This window comes from Gobio gobio, assembly GCF_949357685.1.
Source record: "Gobio gobio genome assembly, chromosome: 4".
Classification (NCBI taxonomy): Eukaryota; Metazoa; Chordata; class Actinopteri; order Cypriniformes; family Gobionidae; genus Gobio; species Gobio gobio.
Window position 1 is genome coordinate 17,843,692 of NC_137100.1, and position 27,623 is coordinate 17,871,314.

The window sequence follows — 27,623 nt, forward strand, 5'->3', positions numbered from 1 at the left end:
TATATATATATATATATATATATATATATATATATATATATATATATATATATATATATAATTAATGTTACATTTATGTTTTATAGAATATTATTAGTGCCATAGCTGTTATACCTATGCATTTTGCTCAAATCAACATGTTTTAATCCATATAACTTGGCACATCCGAATTAAATGAAGGTTTCAATGAGAAAAAAAATGTGATGACATTTATTTATTTTTTGTACAACCAGTGTTCAGTTGTTCGAAAGAAATTTAATTTAATTGGATCAAATCTTAAAAAAGGTCTTGGTTTTGATCTGGATCAAATCATCAGTTGGTGTTGTTCAATTGTTTTAGTAAGATTGGGCTACATTTTATGAGAAAAAAAACAAAACACAAAAAACAGGATTATCCTGATACCAGCAGAAGGGAAATCAAATTTAATGAAACTTGGTCAGAAAATAAACCTATTAAGCCTATTAAGCCTTTCACTACAGTGAAGCAAAAAGAGAAGACTATGGATATTAAAAATAATTCCCCATTACTTTTGAACAACTAGGCCACTTGGACCCAGTCGTGCCGGTGAGCATTGTTTCGCGCTAAAATGTCGTATTTTAGATACGAAAAGGCGTGGTTTCACAGAGGGCGGGCTTTGTGGTGAAATCTCGTATTGTGATTGGACAGAGTGGTGAAATACGTTCCAGTTTATCCATCATACGTCAGCATAAGAATTAAACAGCCAACACGAATGCTTCGACGAAGCTCTGATTGGACAAATCGCTGTCAGTCCTCTTTTACAATTGGTTTACGTTCAGAATTTGGTTAGTCCCTCCCACCCGAAGCTGGCAGGTTTTTCCAACGCCTCTCAGCGGTGCATCACGGAGGTTTGGAAGCGGGTGGGGAAGACACGGGCAACGACTGACCCTATTACACTAAAATTGTACTCGGGGTTGGTTTGCCCGGACCGATTTCCTGGCTAATACCGGCGTACCTGCTCTCACATTTCAACCCAGTCCTGACATCCCCTCTAATGTCGGATTTCAAGCTTGGGATTGTTCGACTTGGCCGTGTGGCCGGGAAGGTGAGCTGAATCCTAGGGCTGCCATGTGCGACGCAAAGGGGAGGGGAGCCGAGATCTGTGAGCTAAATGCTTCTGTTTAACAATTAAGTGGCACATTAGTCCATTTTGGTGTTGTCGACCTTGGTCAGAGGGGGATATATGCATGTAGTTGTCGTCGAAGCGGGCGGGTTTTATAATAAACTGGTCAGCTCATCAGCCGAGTAGGTTTAGTCCCTTTTGAACCGCCTACTTTTGATGTGTAGTGCCGCTACAGCGCTACTGGCTCGGGCGAGAGTTCGCTTGTTAACTAGGGAATGTAAAAGTAGTTTTTTTTCCCTTTTCTTGTATTCTTCAATAATGTTTTAAACACAAGACCGTTGGGTTTCCCGATGCTTGATCCACGTCAGTAATGACACTGGCATCCAATATGGCTCAGCCAGCTCGGAAAATGCCTCAACCAGGAACCGTTCGCAGCATGACAACCGGCATGACGGCTGTGATGAGCCTTAGCACTGCCTATACCGGGTTTATCTGTCAAACATTTATACAGTCACTGCTTCACCACCACCTAATTTATCGCTTTACGTTCTGCAAAATGCTGCCAGCTTATTCAACGTAACTGTTTTGATCGGTTTCTTTGCGTCATCCTGAACCAATCCAATCTGGACAGGCCGCTGATTGCCATGACACTAGAGGGCAGCCGGTAAACAGATCTCTATGGGGTTTAACAACAGGAGTGTGAGAAGTTGTATGAAAAAGTGCGCACATAAGACTTGAAATATACAGTTAGTGTGGCAAACTCTTGTAAGACAAATACGCAACCGCAGCTTCAAAAACAAGCCCTATATTATTTATCATCAATATTATTTATCAATAAATAAGCCTGCAGCATATTAAACTGAAACCACTCAGAGTTTGAATATCAAAAACTTTTCAAAATAAGTTATTTTACAAAAATCATAAAATTGCAACTGCGGGATCCTCTGATCACCTGTGAGCAGAATAGGTTTGTAGATGGAAAAGCAGAAAAAGACAAGAGCACTAAGCGGGAGCTGTAATATAGTAACATATTTATAATAAAATAAATTCACACCATATGTATATACTGTTAGTATTAGTATACTTGTTTTTTTTATTATATTCTGTAATGAATAATACATTATAAAAATATTTTTCAAATTAAATTAGGTCCCTCTCCATGTTTCCTATCCATCATGTACATCTCTGTTGGTGGCATTGTTTGTGAAAATATACATATACTTCTACTTACTATCATCGCTGGGCCCTGTCCCAAATGGCACCATAACAATTTGGGACACTACGTCTCATGGACACGTGGACTTGCAAAGACTGTAAGTGCATATGAAGTGTGTCCAGAGTTGGTGCCAGAGCAGATCTACTGGAGGGGCATTGGGTCATCGGCGGGGGGGGGCACTGCCATTTGAGAAATATTTTGATGCAGTGGCGACATCATAGTCCAACACAGCAGAAATGCAATAAAGCGAAACACGTTTTATTATTATTATTATTATTATTATTTATCAGGCACGGCGCCAGAATTCCAGTTTTGGATGGGCCAGAGCCAGACCAATTGTGCGTGGGCCTTAAATTAAAAACGTTATCAAATCACTGTTTAACCTAATTAAAATGACTGACTAATATACTGTTATATTGTCTGTGCTTACATAATAGATATTTTAATAGCTTGCTTTAATAATGCTCTTTAAAATTTTGTTGCATTGTAAAAAGTTTCAGTGCATAGGACGGACCTGTCCGCGATCGCTCTCCGTGGTTCTGACCAAAGAAGAGCGCTTTGGAATCACCATTACGCACCAGGCTGTGCTTTAGCGCATCTCTTTATAAGGCCTATAGACTGTAAAAGTGGTCAGGAATCTAATATTTCCCCAAAATAAAGTTTAGTTCTGCTTGTATAACATGAACCCGAATATTTGACAATTCTGTTTAATTGTTTTAAGGAAAACAGGAAAACGTTACGCACGTCAATCCATTCCCGCCAATCTTGGTTTGCTTCTTATTTATTAAATATACAGACAATTAGTTAATTAAAAATAATGTTATAGGCTAATATTTAAACATAGCCTAACCAGTGTTAATTTTGACAGCATATTTTGATTTAGTTTTGTCATAGTCTTTTGACTAAAATGCCATTTAGTTTTAGTCATATTTTAGTCACCTGAATTGTTTTTAGTTTTAGTCTAGTTTTAGTCGACTAAATTTCATAAGATTTTAGTTGACTAAATCTACAGTAGATTTAGTTTCTTAAAATCTAATCAGTTTAGTTAAATTGTAATACATTACGCATTTAAAGGGTTAGTTCACCCAAAAATGAAAATTCTGTCATTAATTACTTACCCTCATGTTGTTCGACACCCGTAAGACCTCCGTTCATCTTCGGAACAGAAATGAAGATATTTTAGTTGAAATCTGATGGCTCTGAAAGGCCTCCATTGACACAATGGCACGGTTCACTCTCAAGACCCTTAAAAGGTACTAAAGACGCGACACGACATGGCATGGAAGCACCGCGGTGGTGATTCAGCACCTAAAACGAAAACATCTTGGAGTCCTTGATGAGGAGGAAGGGAGTTCAACAGCAGGGGAACGTTAATACTGCCTTCACGTGCTCGTAAATACGAGTTTCCTAGGTAAACATTGCACATGAACGCCCTCACATTTTGAAACTTGAATGCAATGCGCTCGTAATCACGACTTCAGAAGTCGGAATCATCAAATTTCCGATAGCACGTGAAGGCAGCATAGTCACTACAAAATCCCACTTTTGTTCCGTTTGGAAGTGAGGAGCGTGCCGTCCCTCCAGTAGCTCTTCTGGTGCTTGTTTACTCGTTATCCAGCTTGACAAGCATGACAAGTTAACGTTAGCTTGTTAATAACAGTAGTAAAGCAGGGGTGGTATAGTTTGCAAGACTAAAGCCACGTTTTTATTCACTTGCCTTTTTTGGCCCATTCATTTTTCAATCTGTTGCCATGTTAATTTCGTTGACAAATAATTTGTCAGTATTTTAATCAACAACATTTTTCACAGACAGAAACAAGACTAAAATCAAAACCAGCTTTGAATGACAAAAACTATGACTAATATCTATTGTCATTTTCGGTCAGCATTCGGTCTTAAAGTGACAGCAGTCCATTAACCTGCTTCCATTTGTGCTCTTAATATTAATCAAACAACAAAAGACAGAGAAAATCACCTTTAGTTTTAATAAGGATTCATTATATTTATTATACATTAATTATTTAATCCATATTTAATTTATAAGGAATGTTGTATGCAAGTTGTTATAAAGAATGCATATCATTCATTGAAAATAAGACGTGTTCTTCTTTAGGAGGAGTAGTTTTATTTAATTGTTACATCATATTTTTTAATGTCACAGCAGTTAAATTTGTGTCTGGATTTAATATCATTCATATTAATAGGTTAATACAGTAGATGTTTTCTCCAGGAGTATATAATGGGTTTGGACATTTTAGAGAAATTCTTAATGCATTACAATTTAACTAAACCCATTAATTTTGTTTGTGACCGTGTGCGTCTGAGTGTATTGTAGAGAACAAGTTCTAACATCCTGTTAAGTTTTCTGACTAGTATTTTTCTTTATTTATATATATATATATATATATAAAAAAAAGCTTTATAGATTTATTGTAGCAACCTGTGCACTTTCTGAAGATTTTTTGCACTGTCAGTTCTTTCTTGATTAAAGGATTGTAAATTAATGTAAAAAAAAAAAGAATCAGATTCATTGATTAATCGAAGAAATAATCGACAGATTAATTGATTATTAAAATAATCGTTAGTTGCAGCCCTAGTTAAAAAAACTGCAACTTTGAGTTAGCCTACCACCATGAAAATTAAACATTTCGCCCTTCTCTCGTGGTGACTACAACCTGACTGGAGAACGGTAATTAACTAAATGTTCTAAATAAATATTCACAAAGCCTAGTAATTATAATAATAAGCAAATACACTACTTATAATAAATAAACTCAAATATTGTACAACACGTTGCATACTACAATATATATGCAAACTACAATACCATAAATGACGGAGTAGGCTATTTTAACACTATGCCTAAGGGAAAAATCCAAACTTCACAGTCTATTTTAATGACATAACATCTTGTTTTTACAACAAAATTGAAAAAAATAGTGGAAAAAAATAATATATATGATGTGGCAGATATGCGTCACCGTACCATCGATCATTCTGACGCGGACAGAAGACGACTAGGGCTGGGCAATTTTATCGATTCTGCGATATAAATTGATATTTTTTCTCACAAGAAAGTATCGATTTTTAAGCCGCAAGTATCGATACATAAGTCCCATTAAAATCCCCTTGTTTACCCCCATTTGCGTTGCAGGAAGAGCGATTAGGTCAGCCAGCCGCTAGTACCGCTGTAGAGCAAGTTACCCGTACTACTAACTTTACAAAAACGCCGACGTCTACCTCTTCTTGTTTACGGAGTCAGAGCGAGGAGATTCAAAAAAATGGCGGCGAATATAAATCCAGCGCCTTCATGCTTAAAAGCAGATGTGTGGCAGCACTTTGGGTTTAAAAAGAAGAAGGAAAGCGACGACTTAGACTCAGGGGTCAACAACATGAGTCGCCCGCACGGACCACACGAGTTGCCCGCGGGTCTGTTCTAAAAATAGCTCACCATAGCGTTCAGTCGCTTCAAGCGCAGGGCTCCAGACTGAAGCCGAATATATACTAGTGTCTGTAAATAATAAACTGCAAAATACTATTTAAATATTACTCCTGCATGTTCTGCCTGTGTGGATGACGAGCGTCGCGCGCGCACTCGCTCTTGTAGTCTCTGCCGACACGAACGTATAAACCGTCACTTCATGAGAATTTACCGTTTCATTTGAGAAAACTGTCTGCGTCTCGTTCTGCTCCTGGTTCAGTAGTCAGGGCACTGATCAGGACAGGATCAGGAGTCAATGGGCTGATCCCTGATCAGTGCCCTTACTGAATTAGGGAGCTGAATGACTGAGACGCGCACCCACTGTCATATCATCATGAACACAGACACTAGGGCTGCTCGATTATGGAAAAAATCATAATCACGATTATTTTGGTAAATATTGAAATCACGATTATGTAACACGATTATTTCACATGACTTTGGGAATGTGTTGTATTTATTAAAAATACACCTTTCAACAATTCAATTGAAATTGTAACATTTGTTGTACTTTTTGAACTATTAAAATAAATAATATAACATATATTCAAATCAAAGTATAAAAGTATTCACGTAAAAATGATATATTCAAATCAAAGTATAAAAGTATTCACGTAAAAATGATAACCATGATCAACAATATGGTTCGTCTAGATATGCTTTTCAGGTACGTCTAACATTAGTTTTCAGGTACAGAAATGTATCAAATGTAAAATAACATTGCATATTTGAGTGCATAAATTAAAGATTAATCCTATTAAACTTACAAAAGCTATTCAATCTAGAGCGGTGAGTGATGTCCTTGTCTTTTGTTGTTTGACATTAAACAGACAGCAGTAAAGGCTACTGCCTCTTTAAGACCTAATGATCGGATATGTGTCGTCTTTATCGACTGTATAAAGTTCACTTAAGGCATATACAGACTATGCCTGCTAGGATACTCATCAAGATGTACATGTTGACATACGTTTTGTGTGAGTTTGTCCGTTCAAGAGCAAGACTTGAAAGAGAACTCAATATTTGCGCGCTGAGAGGCGTGTGCGCGCTCTCGGATGATACATTATCAGATACAGATACATTTTCTCACAGCGCGCGCGGTTTCTCATTCGCGTCTTCTGGCACTAAACCCGGGCGAAGAGGGCGAAAACGACTGGTCATATTCGAAAATATGGCAGCACTCGCATGCATTGAACAAAGTTTACAAAGAGAGAATTATTTGAAAAATATGAGGGGGAAAAAAGGACGTTTACACGGCACCCCTGCTCTCGTCAGTTTTTGTTTCTTTATTAGATTGTCATAGGTCACTCTGTTTAATTTTCAAGTGGTTAAACAAATTTGTGGTGTTCCCTTGCGTTGCGTCCCTTGTAAGCTACAGTGTGCACTGTTTCAATTAATGGAACAAATTTTCTCAACACATCTTTGATTCATTTTGTCCAGCATTTGCAAGCTGTAGACTCTCTGTCCCGTCAGAGACATATATTGTGTAATTGATGATTTTAGTTTTCCGTTCAGTTAATTCAATCCAAGTAAATGAAACACTCACAAGATGTCACCAAAATCACTCTGTCCCCTTTAAATCTTTCAGAAAATGATGTAAGTGTATCGAATTATATCGAATCGTATCGTTGGCTGAATATCGTGATATATATCGTATCGTGAGCTGAATATCGTGTATCGTATCGTATTGTGAGATTAGTGTATCGCTACAGCCCTAAAGACGACGTGTTCTTTTTTAAACTCATAAAAGACAACAGAATTACAGGAATACTGGATTCTAAACAAAGAAATGCCACAATTTATCAAGACCTTGAAGCAGATGTGAGGGAGAAACACCCACAAACACTTCATACATATGCTCAAGTAGGCTATAAGGCGCTTTCCTTACCATTAATGCTTAATTGGATAACACGCCTACGTCTCCGACGCAGTGGCTGGGATATACATAAACCTACCAACATCCATGGCATTATTTTTGGAATGACTTATTGTGAGAGGAAAAAAATAAGTTTTAGTCGCATAACATTATAACATAACATAACATTGGAAATCATTTTGCAGTTTCCCCCGAAACTACTAGTGTCGCGGAGCAGGAGTGTTACGGATACGTGGTGTTGCCATAGACAATAAATTAATTAATTTGGTAAATAAGTATAAACAATATATATACTATATTTCAGGGCTCAATGCTAAGGATTTTTTTCAGGGGTTCAAATTTTTACTTGTCCTGTCAGAATTTTCACTGACCCCACCACAAAAAAATGACAAATAAAATAAAATAGGCCTAGTATTGTTTTTGAGCCATATAAGCTTAATAAATAAGGTTATGACTCTAAAAACGAATATCCTAACTCATATATTTTTTTTATATTGTTAAAGACCGTCAGTAATAAAATAAGAACAAATAATCAAATTATGAGCAAAAGCACAAATAAATAAAGCAGAACAAACATATACAAATGAAATAAACAGTTATTTTCATGTAGGTCTAAACTAGATTGTCAGGTACAAAAATAGTAATCAAATGTAAAATATAACTGCATAGTCTGCATAAAATGATAAATACAGAATAAATACAGATTAACCCTTATTAAAAGTTATTCAGTCAAGAGCAGTGAGTGATTTTTTTTTTTTGTCTTTTGTTATCTCAATATTTATATAGCCAGCCAATGACGATATTTTCCGGCTTTCCATGTTTTCACTGTTATACGGTAGGGGGCGCTGTAGCGCATTTCCTGCACGAGAACAGAATCTCCTGATCAAAACACTGCCGAAGAAGCAACGTGCGATATCATGTGTAAGCAGATGTATATGTAAAATAATGCGATCATCACCATTAAACAGCATATAAATCAAAACTGCCTAATGTTATTGAATGAAATGTCAACCCAGGACGAGTTATAGGACTGTCAAGCTTTGGGGTGTTGATGGACTCGATCTACAACATCTGTGTTTTGTTCATCGTTCGGACGTAACGTAGTCTTTTACAAAAACGTGATTTTTTTCAGCTTTATGCTCAAAATGTTGCTTTTTCATGAAACTTGCAACATTCAAGTGTTGATTAAAAAAATAATATATGAAGCTGAAATAAAACAGTGGGTCTGTTCTTTCTTTTGATATATTGCATGTTTAAATATTCTGTGGACCATTAAAACTTGTGAAAATGACCATAAATGCTGGCGGTGACTGGCAAATTTCATGTTTACGTTCATTTAAAAGACCTAACCGACTAGGTTTACGATGATACTCAACAAGACAGTCATTTTGATATAATGTTGTGTGAATATTCGCGCGCTGTGAGACGCGTGGCCGTGCGTGTGTGTGTGTGTGTGGTGTGTTGCTGCCCTTCGCGACGAGCAAACTGAGAGACACACTTTCTCGTCTATGAGCGCTTGAATATTTAAATTGGCAAGGCTTAAAAATGCGCAAATGATCAGTTTCCGTGAAGATGCAGCATTGGCCCGAGTGTCTTTCACGCTGGCACTGAACCATCGGGCAATTCTTATTGTCGACCGTAATGACAAATATTTTGTCATTCATTCAGGGGGGGCGGGGGGGCGTTTTGGGAGGGCGGGGCGCCCCCCCCCCCAAAAACAATGGTAGGGGAAACACTGCATGTTTTTTTTTAACGCAACTTACCAATAAAAGAAGCCCAAAGTCGCTTATTGTAAGCGGACTTGACAACTCTAGCTCTCTTATGACTGCTTCTCTCGCTCAGACGGGTCCGGTTCTAGGCATGGCCGGGGGTGGGCTAAGCCCACCCAAACGTCTGCCTTGCCTACCCAATCAGAATTTAGGAGCTGATAGTGTTAATCTGTTTTTACGATTTGTGCATTCATTAAAAAGGATCTGAGGTGGGCTCTGTGTTGAAAGGCTGTAGAATGCCCCAAACAATCACAAAAATAACACCAGAAATTTGCAGCGTTGTTTCCTTTATTAACTGAAAGTAATGGCGCAGCATGTTAATTGTGTACTTCAGTCTGTAGCAGAAAAGCAGAGGCTGCAGTCACACAAGCGGAACGGGCAGAAATATCTGTGCTATTAAGGTGTGAATTACGAGGAGCTGTTTTTGTGAATATGTATCTTGTAAATATTAATATACAGCTCTGATTTGATTCATGTCAAGTTGATATTGGCTATAAAAAACTGTTGTCTGGGGTCAACTTATTGCGTTCGCATGGTTTTTACATTCAAAAACATCATAATGATATAAATAGGCTATTTTCTGCCTTGGTTTTGAGGCTTTCTGAAAAACGATGGGCGTACCGCACTGAAGACTTAGATGCTGTCAGTGAAAGCATTTGGAAAACGGCAACCAGAATGAATCGCCCAGCCCACAGCCAGGGCTCGCAAAATGTCTTTATTAAACAAACACAATGATTCATCTCTCATCCCCCTGCGATTGATTGGAATGTTATTTTTTTATTAACGTTACTTGGCCCGCCCGATCGATGAATATAACCGCGAACCGTACACGTGCGCCCTTGAAATATCGAGTCAAGCGAGTGAACAACGCACATCAAGACAGTAATGAACCAAGAACACCACAAATAAAGTATTCCCCAGCCTGTGACAGCGTGCTAAGGTATGTTCTGTCAGACACATACACATAATCCATAGATAATCACGTCATAGCCGGGCACATTCTGAAATCAATCGTTTGCTGGGCCTGGTGTCAATAAAAGCTTTTCTTTGACTAACAAGGAAGTTTATAGCTCTGAAACTTACAGGATATTCTTATATTAACATGACCTTTTATATATCAAAAGCCCAAGGGAAAGTTGATTTCTCAATTCATCAACCCTTTAAAGGGTTAGTTCACCCAAAAATGAAAATTCTGTCATTAATTGCTCACCCTTATGTCGTTCAACACCCGTAAGACCTCCGTTCATATTTGGATCAAAAAAGAAAGATATTTTTGTTGAAAGCTGATGGCTGAGAAAGTTTTCAGATAGGCCTCCATTGGCATTCAGTACACTTATACTCCCAAGACCGATAAAAGGCACTTAAAACGTCGTTACAAAGTCCATCTCACCACAGTGACTCTACAATAATCTTACGATGCGACGACAATAGTTTTTGTGCGCAAAAAAAAATCAAAATAACACCTTTATCCAGCTTGTTATTGCCTTCCGCGTGTGCCTCCACGACGCATGCGCGAGAATATGATGTAGCGCCGGGGTTCGGGAATCCATGAAATGCACACTTAAGCCCCATTTTGAGCACTACGCCGAGACCTAAAGCACGATCAATGTAGAATCCAACTGCTTAGACACGCGCGTCTTCCTCTGATTGTAAACAAATCTCTTCTGGTTCATCTGTCCGAACGCCGGATCTGCGTCATATTCTCGCGCATGCTTTGTGGAGGCACACACACGGAAGGCAGTAACAAGTTGGATAAAGGTGTTATTTTGATTTTTTTTTGCGCACAAAAACTATTGTCGTCGCATCGTAAGATTATTGTAGAGTCACTGTGGTGAGATGGACTTTGTAACGACGTTTTAAGTGCCTTTTATCGGTCTTGGGAGTATAAGTGTACTGAATGCCAATGGAGGCCTATCTGAAGCCTTTCTCAGCATCAGCTTTCAACAAAAATATCTTCATTTGTGTTCCGAATATGAATGGAGGTCTTACGGGTCTCGAACGACATGAGGGTGAGTAATTAATGACAGAATTTTCATTTTTGGGTGAACTAACCCTTTAAGAATTTATTGCATGGACAGAGCTAGAACATTTAATATGCATAGTTCAGTTGAAACATCTCTTTGGCTTGCTGTTGACACTGTTAAACTGAATATACGAGGCAAACTGACTATTTAAATAACAGCACTGAAATAAGAAGGCGCTGTTTATCTTTTAATTCGTTTAGGGTCAGGGTCATTCACACAGGACGCGCCAGATGCAGGTCAGTGCAGGTATGGAGACACGTTTTTAAAGGTTATTTTAACTCCAGTGCCCCCTTTATAAAGCCGTGTGCACGATACTCTGCAAAAGTATAGAAGCGAGATGGGAGCGCAAAAGTAATGTGTAGAGATACACCGATTGCAATTTTCTTGGCCGATTTCCGATTTTTTTGTCAATGAGATCGGCCGATACCGATTTTTGCCGATTCCGATTTTCTTTCTAAGAATTATAATTGACAACATATACAAACAAAAATCCACTTTTTCTTCAAAGCAAAATTTTATTTTTATTATAAAATAAATTATTAAACATTAGAACAGGATCTTCTCTCACTTAAACAACTCTCAAAAAATAAGTGTTCTGTGCCTGGAAAGAAGTAGAAATAACAAATAACTGAAAATCTGTTTTTTTTTTTTTTTTTTTTTTTTTTATTAAAAAAAATATTATAAATCTTTTTTTGATCCTATGCATGAGAGAACCTGTAGTGTACAATACTCATCCAAATAATAGTTCAGTAATTGGGTAATAATAAATGTTGCCAGCTAGGGATGTCACTAGGGCTGTAATCAACCAAAGAAAATCTTGGTCGTCTGAAGTCCTGAAATTTTCGACTAAAAATTACGTTAGGAAAAAAACGTTAAATTAATTAGCTGCTCACTGTGCGCAGTACTTGGTAGTAGGGCTGTACGATTAATCGAAAAATAACCGAAACCGACATTCAGAACCTCTAACCGACGTATTTTTCCCATGTCGGTTATTTCGGTTTTCACGTGACTCCGCCTTGTCAGTCACATCAAGTGCAGTTTGCAGGCACACAGAGATGCAGGAGCAGTTATCTGTGTTTATAGATGCCCAGAATCACTATAGTAACTGCATGTTTTACACAGTTTATACAGGTCAGTTAATTGCTGTTCTTATAGCCTACGCGCTGACACACACACACACACACACACAGACGGCGCGCGCAAGCACCGAATCCGCTTTCACTTTCGTGCTCATAAAGTTTGTCAAGTAAATGCGTTTAAAGGCTTGCCAGTTTCAACATTTAAAGCGATTGTGAACTATTCAAAAACAACAATACGGAAAACCTCTCCGTTCAGTGCTCAGCTTCTTTCTGTGACACAGAGCCGAGCCGTGTCGCGTCTCTGAAAACGCGCGCGCCCTGAAGGCAGATCTTTCACCTGCGTCCACACAGAGCTTTGTCATTTTTATGTGGTTTAAGCCCTGCCAGTTTGAACATTAAAGCGAGTTTCGACCATCAGATGTGTATTATGTTGAACTAATGCCTGATATATTTTGACAAACGAACACTCAGACAGAAGCTGTGACTAAAGTAAAGTCACTAAAGTAGCTTAGAAACTCAACCGTTATAGGCATACATTTTAATACCTTTGAAGTAAGTACAAACCACAGCTTCATAATGAATAGAGACAGTAAGAGTAATTCACACACACAATCACTCTCTCATTAATGCATTCAAATAAATGTAATGTAGGCCTACAGTGTTAATATCTGTATCTGATGTACAACAAATCTGCTCCATAGACAATAACTGCTGAAAGTGAACCGTTTCCTTCAAGTATTTTAAAATCACAATGCACTTTTTCATTAGAAAAAAAAATTCCACCTTTTAATAGTAGAAAATATTTACAGTACAAACCTTATCAGTGAACTTACTCAAAAACCTTATGGGGGCCAAAAAAAAAAAAAAAACGCTAAATAATCGTTCATTAATCGTAATCGAGGTCAAATGTTCAATTAATCGAGGTTTTTATTTTTGGTCAAATCGTTACAGCCCTACTTGGTAGCCTTGTTGTCTGCCTAAATGAATTATAAATAAACATAAAAAACTAGTAGGCTATTTGCAGTATATTAAATAGTTTTTGACCTGATTATTTTGCACTGAAATGAGTCTGACACACAAGTCTGTGGGCTCTGACTGCGTTGCATCACGTGCACCTGAGCAATATCATATCCTATGATTTCTGAAAATATAGTAACGGTTACTATGTTGTCAACTAGTGATACCATCACAAGAACTTTTGAGGAATATGCAACATAATTTAGACAATTGTTTTTGTCATATGTATTATAATTACTGACAGACACTAATATTTCAGCCGCTCTGCAGCTCGAACATGAGCTCAGCTCAGCTTTGCGGCTGAGACACGAATAGACTATTAACTTAAAGCTTTTACTCTTAAACACAAAAGGCACTTCGTTTTAATAAAAAAGGAATATTTATTAAACAAGCCAGATCAAGAGCAGAAACTAAATAAAGTGCATAACTACAAAATAAAGCATAGGCTCAAAACTAATGCAAACAGTGGCCACACGCATCGCACATTAGGCTCCAAATAAAAAACATTGAAATATGGCTATTCTGATATGTTCATATAGCGTACTCAAAACAGACGGGGCAACCTAACGCAGACAAGTTGGCTTACCGTTTTTAGGTGATATGACATGTTTGTCTTCGAGCTGTGATATGCAAACTGTTGCTTGCAAAATTTACATTCGTCTTTTTTCCCCATTTTTCTATTTTTTTTTTTAAATGCTGCCACACTGCCGATGTCTTTGTTGACATGACAGTTTTCTCAAATGAAACGGTAAATTCTCATTAAGTGAAGGTTTATGTCATCCAGCTAGGGCTGTAACGATTTGGCCTTGATTAATTGAACATTTTACCTCGATTACAATTAATGAACGATTATTTTGCATTTTTTCCTCTTCTTTTTTGTGCTTTCCATTTTTTGCCCTCATGAGGTTTTTGAGTAAGTTCCTAAGAAGGTTTTTACTGTAAATAATTTCTAATATTAAAGGTGGATTTTTTTTTTTAATGAAAAAGTGGATTTCTTTGTGATTTTAAAATACTTGAAGGAAACGGTTCACTTTCAGCAGTTATTGTCTATGGGGCAGATTTCTGTTTGTTGTACATCAGATACAGATAAATTAGCACAGTAGGCCTAGATTACATTTATTTGAATGCATTAATGAGAGCGTGATTGTGTGTGAATTACTCATACCGTCTCTATTCATTATGAAGCTGTGGTTTGTACTTACTTCAAAGGTATTATACCGGTTGAGTTTCTAAGCTACTTTAGTGACTTTACTTTTGTCACAGGACGGCGTTGACACTGCGTTTCTGCGCTCCTCTCTGCGCACGATCTTCATGTGATGTGCGAGCTTCTGTCTGAGTGTTCACGTGTCACAATATATGAAAGAGGTGTGCCTTCAGCACACGCGCGCGCGCGCGTTGTCAGAGACGCAACACGGCTCAGCTCTCTGTGTCACAGAAAAAAGCTGAGCACTGAACGGAGAAGTTTTCCGTTTTGTTGTTTTTGAATAGTGCACAATCGCTTTAAATGTCTTTAAACGTATTTACTTGACAAACTTAATGAGGCGTCACGCAAGTGAAAGTGATCTGGCTTCGGGGCTTGCGCTCTGTCTGTCTGTGTGTGTGTGTGTGTGTGTGTGTGTGTGTGTTTGGCACCGCGTAGGCTATAAGAACGGCAATTAACTTACCTGAATAAACTGTGTAAAACATGCAGTTTCTATAGTGATTCTGGGCATCTATAAACAAAGATAACTGCTCCTGCATCTCTCTGTGTGCCTGCAAACTGCACTTGACACTTCACTTGTGACTGACGGGGCGAAGTCACGTGACTAAAACAGAAATAACCGACATAATACGTCGGTTAGAGGTTCTGAATGTCAGTTTCGATTATTTTTCGGTTAATCGTACATCCCTACATCCAGCGCCATGAAGTCCACAATTTCTTTGTAATTGCTTTGGTCTTTTCGCTGTTTATACCAAGGAAAGATAGGAGAGGCTGCTGACCTGTGGCTGGCTCTGAGCTCTGGCCAGCTTTAGCCGTTTTACCTTTACTACCTTCAAACTGATGGAGTTTTAAGTGTCTAACTAGGTTTGTCGTGTTGTGCGCTTTCCTGGTGGTCCCCCCCGCGGTTTATTTTAGCCTTACAAGTTTTACAAATGGCATTCTACGCTCACAGTAAAAAACTTCCATGCCAACATGTTTGCATGCGGCTGTGAGTTCGATTCGATGATTCGATCCGATTCCGATTCTGGGAGTAACGGTCCGATTCCCAAAACGATTCTTAACATACATTTTTGGTAACTAATTATCCTGCTGTGCAAATACATGAACTTTTACATTTTAACCAAAATTGGAGCTAATATGTTTTTTGTTTATAGTTAGAATATCTGTTTGACAGTATTGCCATATTAAAAATTATTATGAAGATTTCTTTCAATACTTTTATTTTATTAACAAAGTTATATTCAAGATTAACAAGCTCTAATGAAACCTAGTAAGCCATACAATTGCAATGAACAATCATTAAGAATAAACAGTTCTCAATTTGCAACTAAGTGTGACAATTTTTCAGTTTCTTTAGAACATTTTAACAAAAAATGTCTTTAAAGCAAAAAAAAGTTTACTTTGGTTAGAGCCACAAAAAAATATTTAAAACATAGGCTAATGCAGGAGAAAAACAACTTTAGCGCTCACTGAGAAGCCAAATTCAGGGTGTGCGTATAACATCTCAGATGAGAACTTGCCGAGCTGCAACAGTCATGTTAGAGACATTTAACGAATCACTTGTCAAAACGAAGTCTTTGTTCAGAATTTTCCATTCTTTTGAAACATTGTGCAGTAGTTCACCAATATTCGATAAGTCATTCCAAAAATTATGCCACGGATGTTGGTAGGTTTATGTTTATCCCGGCTACCGGGATAGGAGTGTCATTAGGCATTAATGGCAAGGAAAGAGCCGTATAGTCTACACCACTTAGTTAGCTCAGAATTTCATCTGTTGGAAATATGAACTTAATTTAGAAATGCTTTTGAAATTAAAAACTTTGCATTTAATAAGCAAAATACGTTTTTGAAATGTATTTCTCCGCGCAGAAACCGCTTTCTCGCACGCGCCGCGTGTAGTTTGAATTATCCACTGTAATCAAGGGCTGAATTCGAAATCGCCCCTTATAACCTCAAATAGGGCATTATTTGGAGGGGACAGCACTTTGTAGTGGTGTCCGAAACCAAAGTGAACGTTATTGAGTGCACTCATTCTATCCCACATCACACCGCAATAACGAGTGTACAGCCGATGTACACACAATGGTTGTCCGACCTCACGCACTCGTTTTCATTCACTCCTTCAAATAAAGTGATAACGTAGGGAATAGTGAATGAGGGTATAGGAGGCGATCTCGGATTCTGTAATGCGGTCTCAGCTGTGCTTTGACTGGTCTCACTAGTACAGTGCAACAGTGAAATGCGTCCCCTCTCAAACAATGACGCGCTTGTTTAAGCGACATACCGGTATTGCGGTATCATCAAAATTCATATCATAACAAAAATAAATACCGGTATTCGGTATGAACCGGTATACCGCCCAGCACTAATATTTATTCTAGAAACCAGACAAAAATACAAAATGACAGCATTTTTTGCAGTGCGCACAAGGCAAAAAGTAAAAAAAAAAAAAAATTCTATATCTAGAATGGCTTTGAGGGATTTAGTCTATAAACATATAAATACAAATGCACAACTGCAAGTTTATGACAAAAATAGTCTGCAATTTGGCCTTTATTGCTCATTTAATACACGTCTACATTACAAATGAAATAAAATGAGATATTAATCTACAACTGAATCGGCTCCGCTGATTTGCACTTTAGTGTTATTGATTAAGTTAGTGCTGTTTAACTGGATTTAAATCAAATCAAATCACAGAGAGATTCGCAGCTCGTACCGGAGAGACCTCTGTGCCGAACTCGAACACTTCTCACGGGCTGTTTAGTGGGCACGTGACCGAGACACTCAGCAGGTAAACACATTAGAGTCAGAGCTCGTGAGTTGTGCAGAGCACAAGTAGCGCTGTTTCGTTCCGCTTTGGGCGCTGTTTCCCTGGCCTAAAATCTATTACTGCCACCTTGCGTTGACATCGTGAACCTGCACGATTTGTAAATTATCCGTGGCGGGCCACATATGTGGACATACCCGGGGGGGTATGTTTTAATAGACACGCAGTGGGCCGTTTGAAATTCATCCCTGGGCCGCATTTGGCCCGTGGGCCGGACTTAGGACACCCCTGCCTTAAGCATTTTAAAAATCTAACCCTATATAACAACAGACTGCCAAAACAAGGGAGAAACGCAGAAGAACATTTAAAAGGTCTAAGGATATTTTCAATAAATTTAAAGGAACACGCCGTCTTTTTGGGACTTTAGCTTATTTACTGTATCCCGCAGAGTTAGATAAGTCCATACATACCATTCTCATCTCTGTGCGTGCCATAACACTGTCTGACGCACCCACCGCTAGCCTAGCTTAGCACAAAGACTGGAGGTAAACGGCTCCATCTAACCTACTGCTCAATAAGTGACAAAATAACGCCAACATTTTCCTATTTACATGTTGTGATGTCTATAGTCACAGTGTGTACAAATAACAAGGTCACATGAGACAGCCATCTTCTAACCGTATACATACTATTCTCAGAAGGCGAAGCACTGCTACTTTTGCGGAGTGATTTGCTCGCAGCACCTGAGAAGCCCTGCGGTGAGCAGCAGAGAGTTCGCTCAGAGTTGGAGTAATAGAGTCAGCAATTACTAGATCACGCTGCAGAAGTAGCAGTGCTGCCGATAAAATTATATATACAATGATTAAAATGCTATTCAACATGCCATGACTAGTATTAGTCCTGATTAATTATACTTGTTTCTTTTACAGTAGTGATATTCTATTCTTGAACAAATTGTTCTTCCAAGTCAGATCTTTTCAATGAATCGGTTGAACTAGTAATAGTAGCGTGATGGTAAAGCAAATTTGGCTAAAAAAGTTACTCTAGCCGAAATGTTACGTATAAAATATACTGGAAATAAATGTTACTTTTTTAAATTAAATGCATGCAAAGCAGATGTGGTTTTAATAATGATGTTAAAACTTGCAACAAAGTTGATGTTGAAAATATATATATTTTTTTATTATCAAATTATTGTTTATTGTAAATGCAGGTATATTTTGTGTAGCCGGTCCTGTCTTTGTGAAGATGAAGGAAAAAAACTTACTGCACCCTACATATATAGTCCTATTAGAAACTTTCAAGCAACTCTGCTAATAATGAGTTTTGGGATATGACAGGATCTCTATACATATACATGCATATATTCAGTGAGGAGAAGACATTTAATATGTTTTTGAATTGTTAATGGACTTTATCTGCATTGTAACAACATTTTGTTCTTTTCAGACAAAGTACACTTTGATTGATGAGCAAGACATACCGTTAGTGGAAAACTATGCCTTTGAGGTGAGAACCACATTTTTTGTTTTCTTTTTTTCTTCACAGAATGTCAAGTCAAGTCAACTTTATTTATATAGCGCTTTTAACAATGCATATTGTTTCAAAGCAGCTTCACAGTGTTAAACAGGAAAATAATGCAACAGAATTTTATTCAGCCGTATAGCCGTTCTGGAGAAAACGGTGATTAGTAATTTACTTTATATGGTTAATTTAGTTTAATAATTAGATTTATTTGGATATTTAGTTGTAAAATGTTGTGTCCCCTACTGAGCAAGCCAAGCCAGAGGCAACATGATGGAAAATGTGCTGGAACCCTATTTTGTTTGTACCGATTTTCTTCATTTTTATTTTTCTACCCTAAAAATGTATGAGTATCAGAGACCCTAAATCGCAGAGACCCCAAACTCTGCAGAATGGTCCCGATATAGTGCACAGCTACTCAGGCACACAGACACACATTTGTCCGACACTAGGTGGCGTTATAAGGCAATTCGCGTTTTAGATCACAACTTTGGAACCCTAAGGGGAAATAAAATGTATTTTTCCCCCCTGAATCCTTGAGTCTTGACCTACAAATAACTATAATTTTTCCACCATTTAGAATTAAGACCTACTTTTTTTTTTAAACTCATAGTCCGTTGGTCCAATCATCACTTAAATAGGCAGACAAACAGCAAGGTACTACGCTGTCAATTTAGATTCATTGAAGCATTGCAATAGATAGAAGTTAATTATTTAGTCAAACACTTTTACGAGTTGATCTGCTGAACTTGCTTAACACACATAGACAACAGGACATTCTGAGGATGCACACCAGGTTTGGTTAACTTCTGCCAATAGGCGGTAATTTAATGACATTTTTATAACTTTGCAACCATATGATCAATGAACTTTAAAATTGATTTGCTGCATCTTTGATTGCCCTAATCTTCTGACATGACTGACTTGAAAAAAAAACATGGCCGCCACCAGGCTATCAAATTTCAGCGGCTAATAACATCAAATCTGAATGGTGTACTATGACAAATAAATGTATCAAACTTTACACGTCAGCTCTAGACCATGCTAGCAAAAAGTTATTAAAAGAATTTTGATCATTTAGCAAATATGATCTGACATTTGATGGGTGTTGCCTGTTATGACTCGTATGCCTATAACTTCTCAAAAGATGAAGAGTAATTGTACATATGGAGAATAAGTAATTCTGAGCAACAGTGGATAGTTTCATGAATTGATGATGTTTGGGAAGCTAACAACAAAAATTCTAAACTATCAGCCATTTCAGCCTAAAGATGAAGGATGTGATTATTAATGTTGCCCACAGCATAAATAATCATTTAAGCATAATCTTAATGTATAGATCTACTTAATTTGTATACCTATGGAGTACTGACATTTACATTTTTAAATCTGTAAAAAATCTTTTAGATCATTAAATGTTTATTTAATTTTATAGATTCCAGTAAAACACATTTTTAAAGTTGCCAGAAATTATTAAATATATTGCTGGCTATTTAAAAGAAGACAATTTTATTCCTTTTTCAAGGTTAATATATTATAAACATTTCTTTAAAGACACTTATTTACTGTTGTGGTATGAATAAAACAAACACGTGTGTGTTAAACTGAAAACATAAAAGTTTTTGTACAGATTTTATTTGATTCAACATTCAAGAAGGACGTTAATCATCCTCATGGGCTATTGGTGCTTGGACTCCAATGATTGCCACTTAAGGCTATTTGTTTGTTTGTTTTAGTTGAAAATTTAGTTTGGAGTTGAAATTTTGGAAAACAGGTTTTTGAAAAGAGCCCAAAGATGTTCTTGTCACATTCTTTGAATACTATTATTTATTATACTATTATGAAATTGAATGACTGAATGTTTCTATTTTCAGGCACGCATGGAAGTTGATGCAGATGGGAATGGGGCAAAAATCTTTGCTTATGCCTTTGACATTGGGAAGGGTAGATGGGCTGGTCGACCACTGCATGAGTTACTCTGGTGAGTGTACTGCTAGAGCCCATTGCAATTCCCAGAGCCTACTGCCTTTTCACTGTCTACTGTTTCCAGATATAACTGTCACAATTTGGGCATTAGTGAAATTTTTAATGAACCAGGGGGTGCCATGACCATGTCCGCGGGTCCTTAAAAAGTCTTAATGTCTTAAATTCAGATTCGATGGGTCTTAAATATTTTTGGTCACATTACCGGGAAAATTTCTCCAGTCTGACGGACACAGTGACTGTCACTTCACTGTGTCAATAATTGGACAAACCGCAGATTTCTCCCCACTGTAAAGTTAGTTTCTGCGCAGTCATCAGAGAGAATTGCGGTGGCAGAATCCAGTTGAACTAACTTACAGCTAGCTGACCAGCCTCCTAACTAGTTTAAATGGGTTCATGCAAGTTTATGCAAATGGCAGCATCATTTCACGAGAATGATTCTTCTGATTTTATTACATTCAGCGCAATTCAGCAATATTACTTAAAAAAAATATTACTTCAGAATAAATTGTTAATATCACCAAAAAGCTTGGTGATATGATACTTTGTGGGGATAAATTGACCTATTGGTAAGCCCCGCCCCCCTTAGTTACTGTTGCTAACTCGGACAAACAAACAGAGTTGCTATATCTCACAATGACAGCTGTCAGTGTGAAAACCTTATCCCAAGATGTTTTTGGACACAGAATGTAGCGTATATCCCGTCAGAATGATGGCCAAACTTTACTGATGGTTTATCAAGTTTATGTCCTTTTTCACTCCAAAAAATCCTCATAAGAGCTGAACAAACAAAGCATAAGAAGTGCGCATTAACGTCTCATTCACAAACTCTCTCTCTCCGTTGCATTACCATTAACATACACAGCAAATTACACAAAAACACTCATACAACTAACAGTAAACAAACATATATACAGACCGTATGCCTTTTCGAAGGTGCAGTTAATAACTGGTAAACTTTGTATCTGCAAAACAACTCCGATAAACTGTGTGCGAGCTCTTCCTTTCACTACCCGTAGACTATAACCTGTAGACTATGAGATGGTGGTCCAGTGGGTTAAACCACTGAACTGATATGCAGAAGGTTGTTGCTTCGATCCCAGCGGTCACCACCAGTGTGTCCTTGAGCAAGGCCCTTTACTCCATGTTGCTCCAGGGGGATTTTCCCTATGGAGCAACTGAGCAACTTATAAGGGCACTGTAAGTCGCTTTGGATAAAAGCGTCTGCCAAATTCATAAATGTAAATGTAATACCCATCAAAATAGGAGTCCTCCTTAGTAGGACAGATAATGTAGACCTTAAACATATCTAAAATTAAATTAATTTACATATAACCAGTTTAATATGGAGAGGCACTGAAATGTAGACCTTTGTGTTTTTGACCTACAGTGTAACATGACGTGAGAACAGTTAGTTATTTCGGTTTGTATGTTAGCAGGGACTTTAATCGTAACTTAACGAGAGTATGACAAACAGAAAATCCTCTTAGGATACCTGGAATCAGTATTACAGTACCTCAGGCACAACATTTTAAAGTAAAAAGTGATTTAATGAAGTTTAGCATTTTTGTAGCATAAACACCATCAAACCGATGAGAGCTTCGGATTTTCTGACACCTAAAGATCAGAAAATCCGAGTTCCGGTCCCAGCGCAACTGATACTCAACTGCTATTGGCTCATCTGCGTTCGAGGGGAGGGGCTTACCGATAGGTCAATTGGGCTTCTATTGTTGCATTACACTGTAGTGGACATCAGTGAAAATCTCAACTATGTTATGAAAGATATGTAGCGACTATGAGTCAGATAAAATAACTCAACGGGGAATTTAATTAAAATGAAAGACTCGAATGACACTATAATTTATAAATAATTCAGAATTAATGTTTACACCTTAACTTATTCGTCCACCGATATGTAAGAACTTAAAGGGGGCTCTGTTAAAGGGAAACATGTATATTTAGCTCAAATGAATGAATGAATGAATTCATAGGGAATTTTGAGAGTCTATTTTACAGCTGAGCAAATGACTCTTCCAGCGTTCATTTGAACGGGCCGTAAATATCAACTCTGCAGCGGATATTAATATCCGAACAATAGTGAAACACTATTTAACAGCCAGGTAACTTAGATCGGCAGTCCAAGACATTAAATTGATAAGCACATAACACAAGAACAGTTATCGTTGAATACAAACGGAACTTTATTGATTACTCTTAACACATCAAACTATCTAACATAAACACACGCACTCGCACATTCACACGTTGCAGAAAGGAAGAAGGTGAGGGAAAGAATAAGTTCTAAGAGAGAGAAATTATGAAATCCTAAGCAATATATGCATTTATGACACATGACCTGAAGAAACCATTGATCAGTAATTTAACCTCCTATCGTTTCTTAGCCAGGGTTATAACATTTGATCTAATGCACCAGTTCAGCTCGGAATCTAGAGGCATTACTTGCGTTTGTGTCTTGTGTGTCGTCTGACAAGGGATTCCCTTTTCCTGGCTGGACAAGGGGTTTTCCTGGGTCTTTGACTCGCTGAAGGTCTGGTCGTGTCTTGGATCGACTTCTTGGGAAGCCAATCACGTGGCGTGTTGGTGGCTGGATGAAAGTCTTGTGGGCATTGTTTGAAGTTGAAGCGCGCTGTTAGAAACTCGTTGTTGAGAAACTTTTGCGGCGGAATTTAACAGAACCCGAAACTTAACGGAAAGAAAATAAACTTTAAGTAAAAGAAAGGAAAGTGAGAGAAGAGCAGATGGCCTGAATGAAATCGTTGTTTAACCCATTTTCTCTGATCTTGGTCTGCCACGATCGTCAGATCGTCTCCTGGGAGCTCTCCGTTCAGAACTCAATCTGGTCAACTCTGAACTGCGAACCAACTTGAACTGCTGTGAACCGAACTGGATTCTTCGTTCGTGTTCTGAGATTAAACTCAAATATTTGCCCATCCCCTGGATGAGTTCTGGCCAATTAGGGTTCAGGGGTGACTGTGTCTCCACCCCTCCCATAAAATTGGGTTATCTATTAGGGCTGCACGATATGAGGAAAAGCTGCGATGTGCTATAACATTGTTTAATATTGCGATGACGATATGACTTGCGATAAATATTCAAATGTCAATATAGCTATACTGTTCCCATGTCTTAGTGCTTTAATAGGTCGTGTTCAGTGTTGGGCAGTAAGGGAATACATGTACCTACATGTACTGGCATCACGTATTCAGAATACTATGAGTAACTGTATTCCGTTACAGTTACAATTTAAATAGTTGATATTTAGAATACAGTACATTGTTGAAATCAATGGATAACATTAACGATACTTCTGTTTCATGAGTTTATTTACTCTCTAAATAAATTAAGGCAACTCATTTCTCAGAACGCCCCAATATGAAAACAAAAAAATGTACGGTTTGCGTGATCAGTCACAATGGAGTCGGAGAGGAGCAGCGGGAGCTAGAGGTAGAGATGGAGCCAGAACAACAGAGCCAGGGCAAGAAAGCGTTTCTATCTTGGAAATTCAAACAGCATTTCATATTAAAGAAAAAAAGTAAATAATCGAAATATAAATAATATAAGTTAAATATTAGTTAAAGAAAAAAATTTGTTTATATTTCCCCATAGACGTGCGTCATATGCCTTTGCACTGAAAGGGATGACACGAGCAGGAAAGACGCATCGTTTTCTAATATCTTCATGTTTTCTTCTGATGTTCCAAAACTGATAGGCCACTTGTAGTAAATTTGAAGAACGAAATTATCTTCCACAGGGTCAAGAACGTAGGCTTTGTTTGATTATGCGCTGTGAGAGAAGGCGAAACTAAAAATCTCCGGCGTGTATGAAATGCGCTATACACAAAATCTAGACCAAGTCTAATAGCAGCACAAACTGTGTTAAATAAAGTAAAGTTTGAAGTAAAATGTATCTGTCCTACCTTTTCTACTTTACCACAGTAAATGATGCGAATATAGCCTACTCCTAAATAAATCAAACAAGGAAGAAATGTTTAATCCCCTGTCAGAGACGTAAATTAGGATTTGGGAAAATAAATAAGAGATTCCATGTCCAGTAGAATAAAATGGAGTAAGCCTATTGTTAAATTCGTGGAAAATCGTGTGACCAGATAGCAAAACGCAAGCAAACTTAAATTTGGCTCACCACATAAAGCCTTTCTCGATCGGCATGAATCCATATGTTTCCATGGCTGTGATGTAAAATATAACTGCGAACCTATTATTTATTTTGTAAATAAAACTGTGCTTCACTCGTGTCATAATATTCACGTAAAACAGCTTCACTGAAGTATTTTGACTTAAAAAGTATTTTGGCCGACCACTGCAGGTGCTCCTGCTTAGTTGACGTGCAACGGATCTTGGGCTAGTAAATCAGTGCATAGGAGAATGTTCTCCTATGCGCTGATTTACTAGTCCAAGAGCCGTTGGCCCCGTTTGACGTTAGCTAAATATTTTATAATATATGTTTAGTAAGCAGGATTTGATGGCCGCATTCCTACACTTATAAAATGCAATTCAATGTGGAAGTAATCCAAGTATTCATAATACGTTACTCAGATTGGTGCATGTAATAAACTGTATTCCTTTTTCATCGTGTCAGGCTGTCTGTTGCGATATGTTCATCGCGGGAGTTCATGTCGCGATGACGATGAAAATTCAATGTATCGTTCAGCCCTATTATCTATAGTAATTTAGTTTCCTGCTCTTAAGCAGGGAGTAAATTTAGACCTAATTTCTTACTATAAGGACATGATCAATTCTATAAAGATTTCATTCAGCTCATCTGTTGGACTATACCCATACGAACACAAAAATATCAAACACGATGCCTTTTCATCCACTCATTCAATAGTTACATAATTGCATGAATTGGGAGTAATATACATGCATAATAGTCACGTGTATCAGTTGTAACACACTAACAAGCTATGTCGAAGGCTATTTGAATGAAAGTCCAATAATCAGTGATTTGATGCACTCCATATGTAACAGTTTCTGTGAGTTTGCTTTAGGGCTGCTCGATTATGGAAAAAATCATAATCACGATTATTTTGGTCAATATTGAAATCACGATTATGTAACACGATTATTTCACATGACTTTGGGAATGTGTTGTATTTATTAAAAATACACCTTTCAACAATTCAATTGAAATTGTAACATTTGTTGTACTTTTTGAACTATTAAAATAAATAATATAACATATATTCAAATCAAAGTATAAAAGTATTCACGTAAAAATGATAATCACAAATAAATAAGATAAACAATATGGTTCGGCTAGATATGCTTTTCAGGTACGTCTAACATTAGTTTTCAGGTACAGAAATGTCTCAAATGTAAAATAACATTGCATATTTGAGTGCATAAATTAAAGATTAATCCTATTAAACTTACAAAAGCTATTCAATCCGGATCGGATATGCGTCGTCTTTCTCGACTGTATAAAGTTCACTTAAGGCATATACAGACTATGTCTGCTAGGATACTCATCAAGATGGACATGTTGACATACGTTTTGTGTGAGTTTGTCCGTTCAAGAGCAAGACTTGAAAGAGAACTCAATATTTGCGCGCTGAGAGACGTGTGCGCGCTCTCGGATGATACATTATCAGATAGATACATTTTCTCACAGCGCGCGGCTTCTCATTCGCGTCTTCTGGCACTAAACCCGGGTGACGACGGTGAAAACGACTGGTCATATTCTAACATATGGCAGCACTCGCATGCATTGCACAAAGTTTACAAAGAGAGAATTATTTGAAAAATATGAGGGGGAAAAAGGACGTTTACACGGCACCCCTGCTCTCGTCAGTTTTTGTTTCTTTATTAGATTGTCATAGGTCACTCTGTTTAATTTTCAAGTGGTTAAACAAATTCGTGGTGTTCTCTTGCGTTGCAGACACTACTTGTAGCAAATCTTGCACGTAACATGTTTTTGCTCGTCGTCTGATTCCTCGAAGCCAAACTGTTCCCAGACAACGGAGTTGGTTTTGCCTTTTTTGCTCACCAAACGCTGCTGTAACTGCCCTCCTTCTGCCATCTTTACTCGCGCAGAGTTTTTAAATTCCAGCGGATGATATGCACACGAGACTCCCGATCTGAGAGAGATTGTGGCTTCGGGAGGGGCGGATGAGCGCATGCGCGTTTCATTCAGAACGCAAGGCAAAATAATCGTTTTTTCTCGATTGTACTATTTTGGTGATCGTTGGGAGGCAAAATCGAAATCGAAATCGAAATTCGATTAATTGCACAGCCCTAGTTTGCTTGGAGTTTTAGCTGTGTTACGTGGAGTTAATTTACCGGTCATTGAAAAGACAGAGATCTGGTTTATTTCTTTGTCTTGTGATCACAACAAGTCCTCTGTCCTCTTTAACTAAGTTTTGGACAAAAGTCCATAGGAAGTCGGTTAATTATTATCAACAACTAGTAGCTCCGGGCAGAATCGAGCCTCCATCTCTCTTGTGATCGATGGTCGATTTCCTGGGGTCTGGAGCTGAATTGGGCTTTTGTGAAGGGGATGTTCATTTGATCGAATCATTTGGAAGATTCATTAAACTATGTGTCTGCGCCCACAATTGCTACAGA

The 27,623-nt window shown here is 37.8% G+C and overlaps 1 protein-coding gene across 2 annotated transcripts in view; it reads left to right on the top strand.

The window, feature by feature from the left end:
- The first annotated feature begins 842 nt into the window (after positions 1–842).
- The window catches only part of zmynd19 (zinc finger, MYND-type containing 19), a 35,878-nt gene continuing 9,097 nt past the window's right edge, over positions 843–27,623 (top strand). The window contains exons 1-3 of one of the 2 annotated variants that reach the window (XM_079814690.1): positions 856–1,063; positions 18,961–19,020; positions 20,910–21,016. In XM_079814690.1, the coding sequence (XP_079670816.1) occupies positions 1,013–1,063; positions 18,961–19,020; positions 20,910–21,016 (218 nt within the window). In that variant the 5' untranslated portion in view covers positions 856–1,012. Of the gene's footprint in view, positions 1,064–18,960; positions 19,021–20,909; positions 21,017–27,623 lie in introns of both variants that reach the window. The other variant, XM_079814691.1, reaches the window with a different exon arrangement.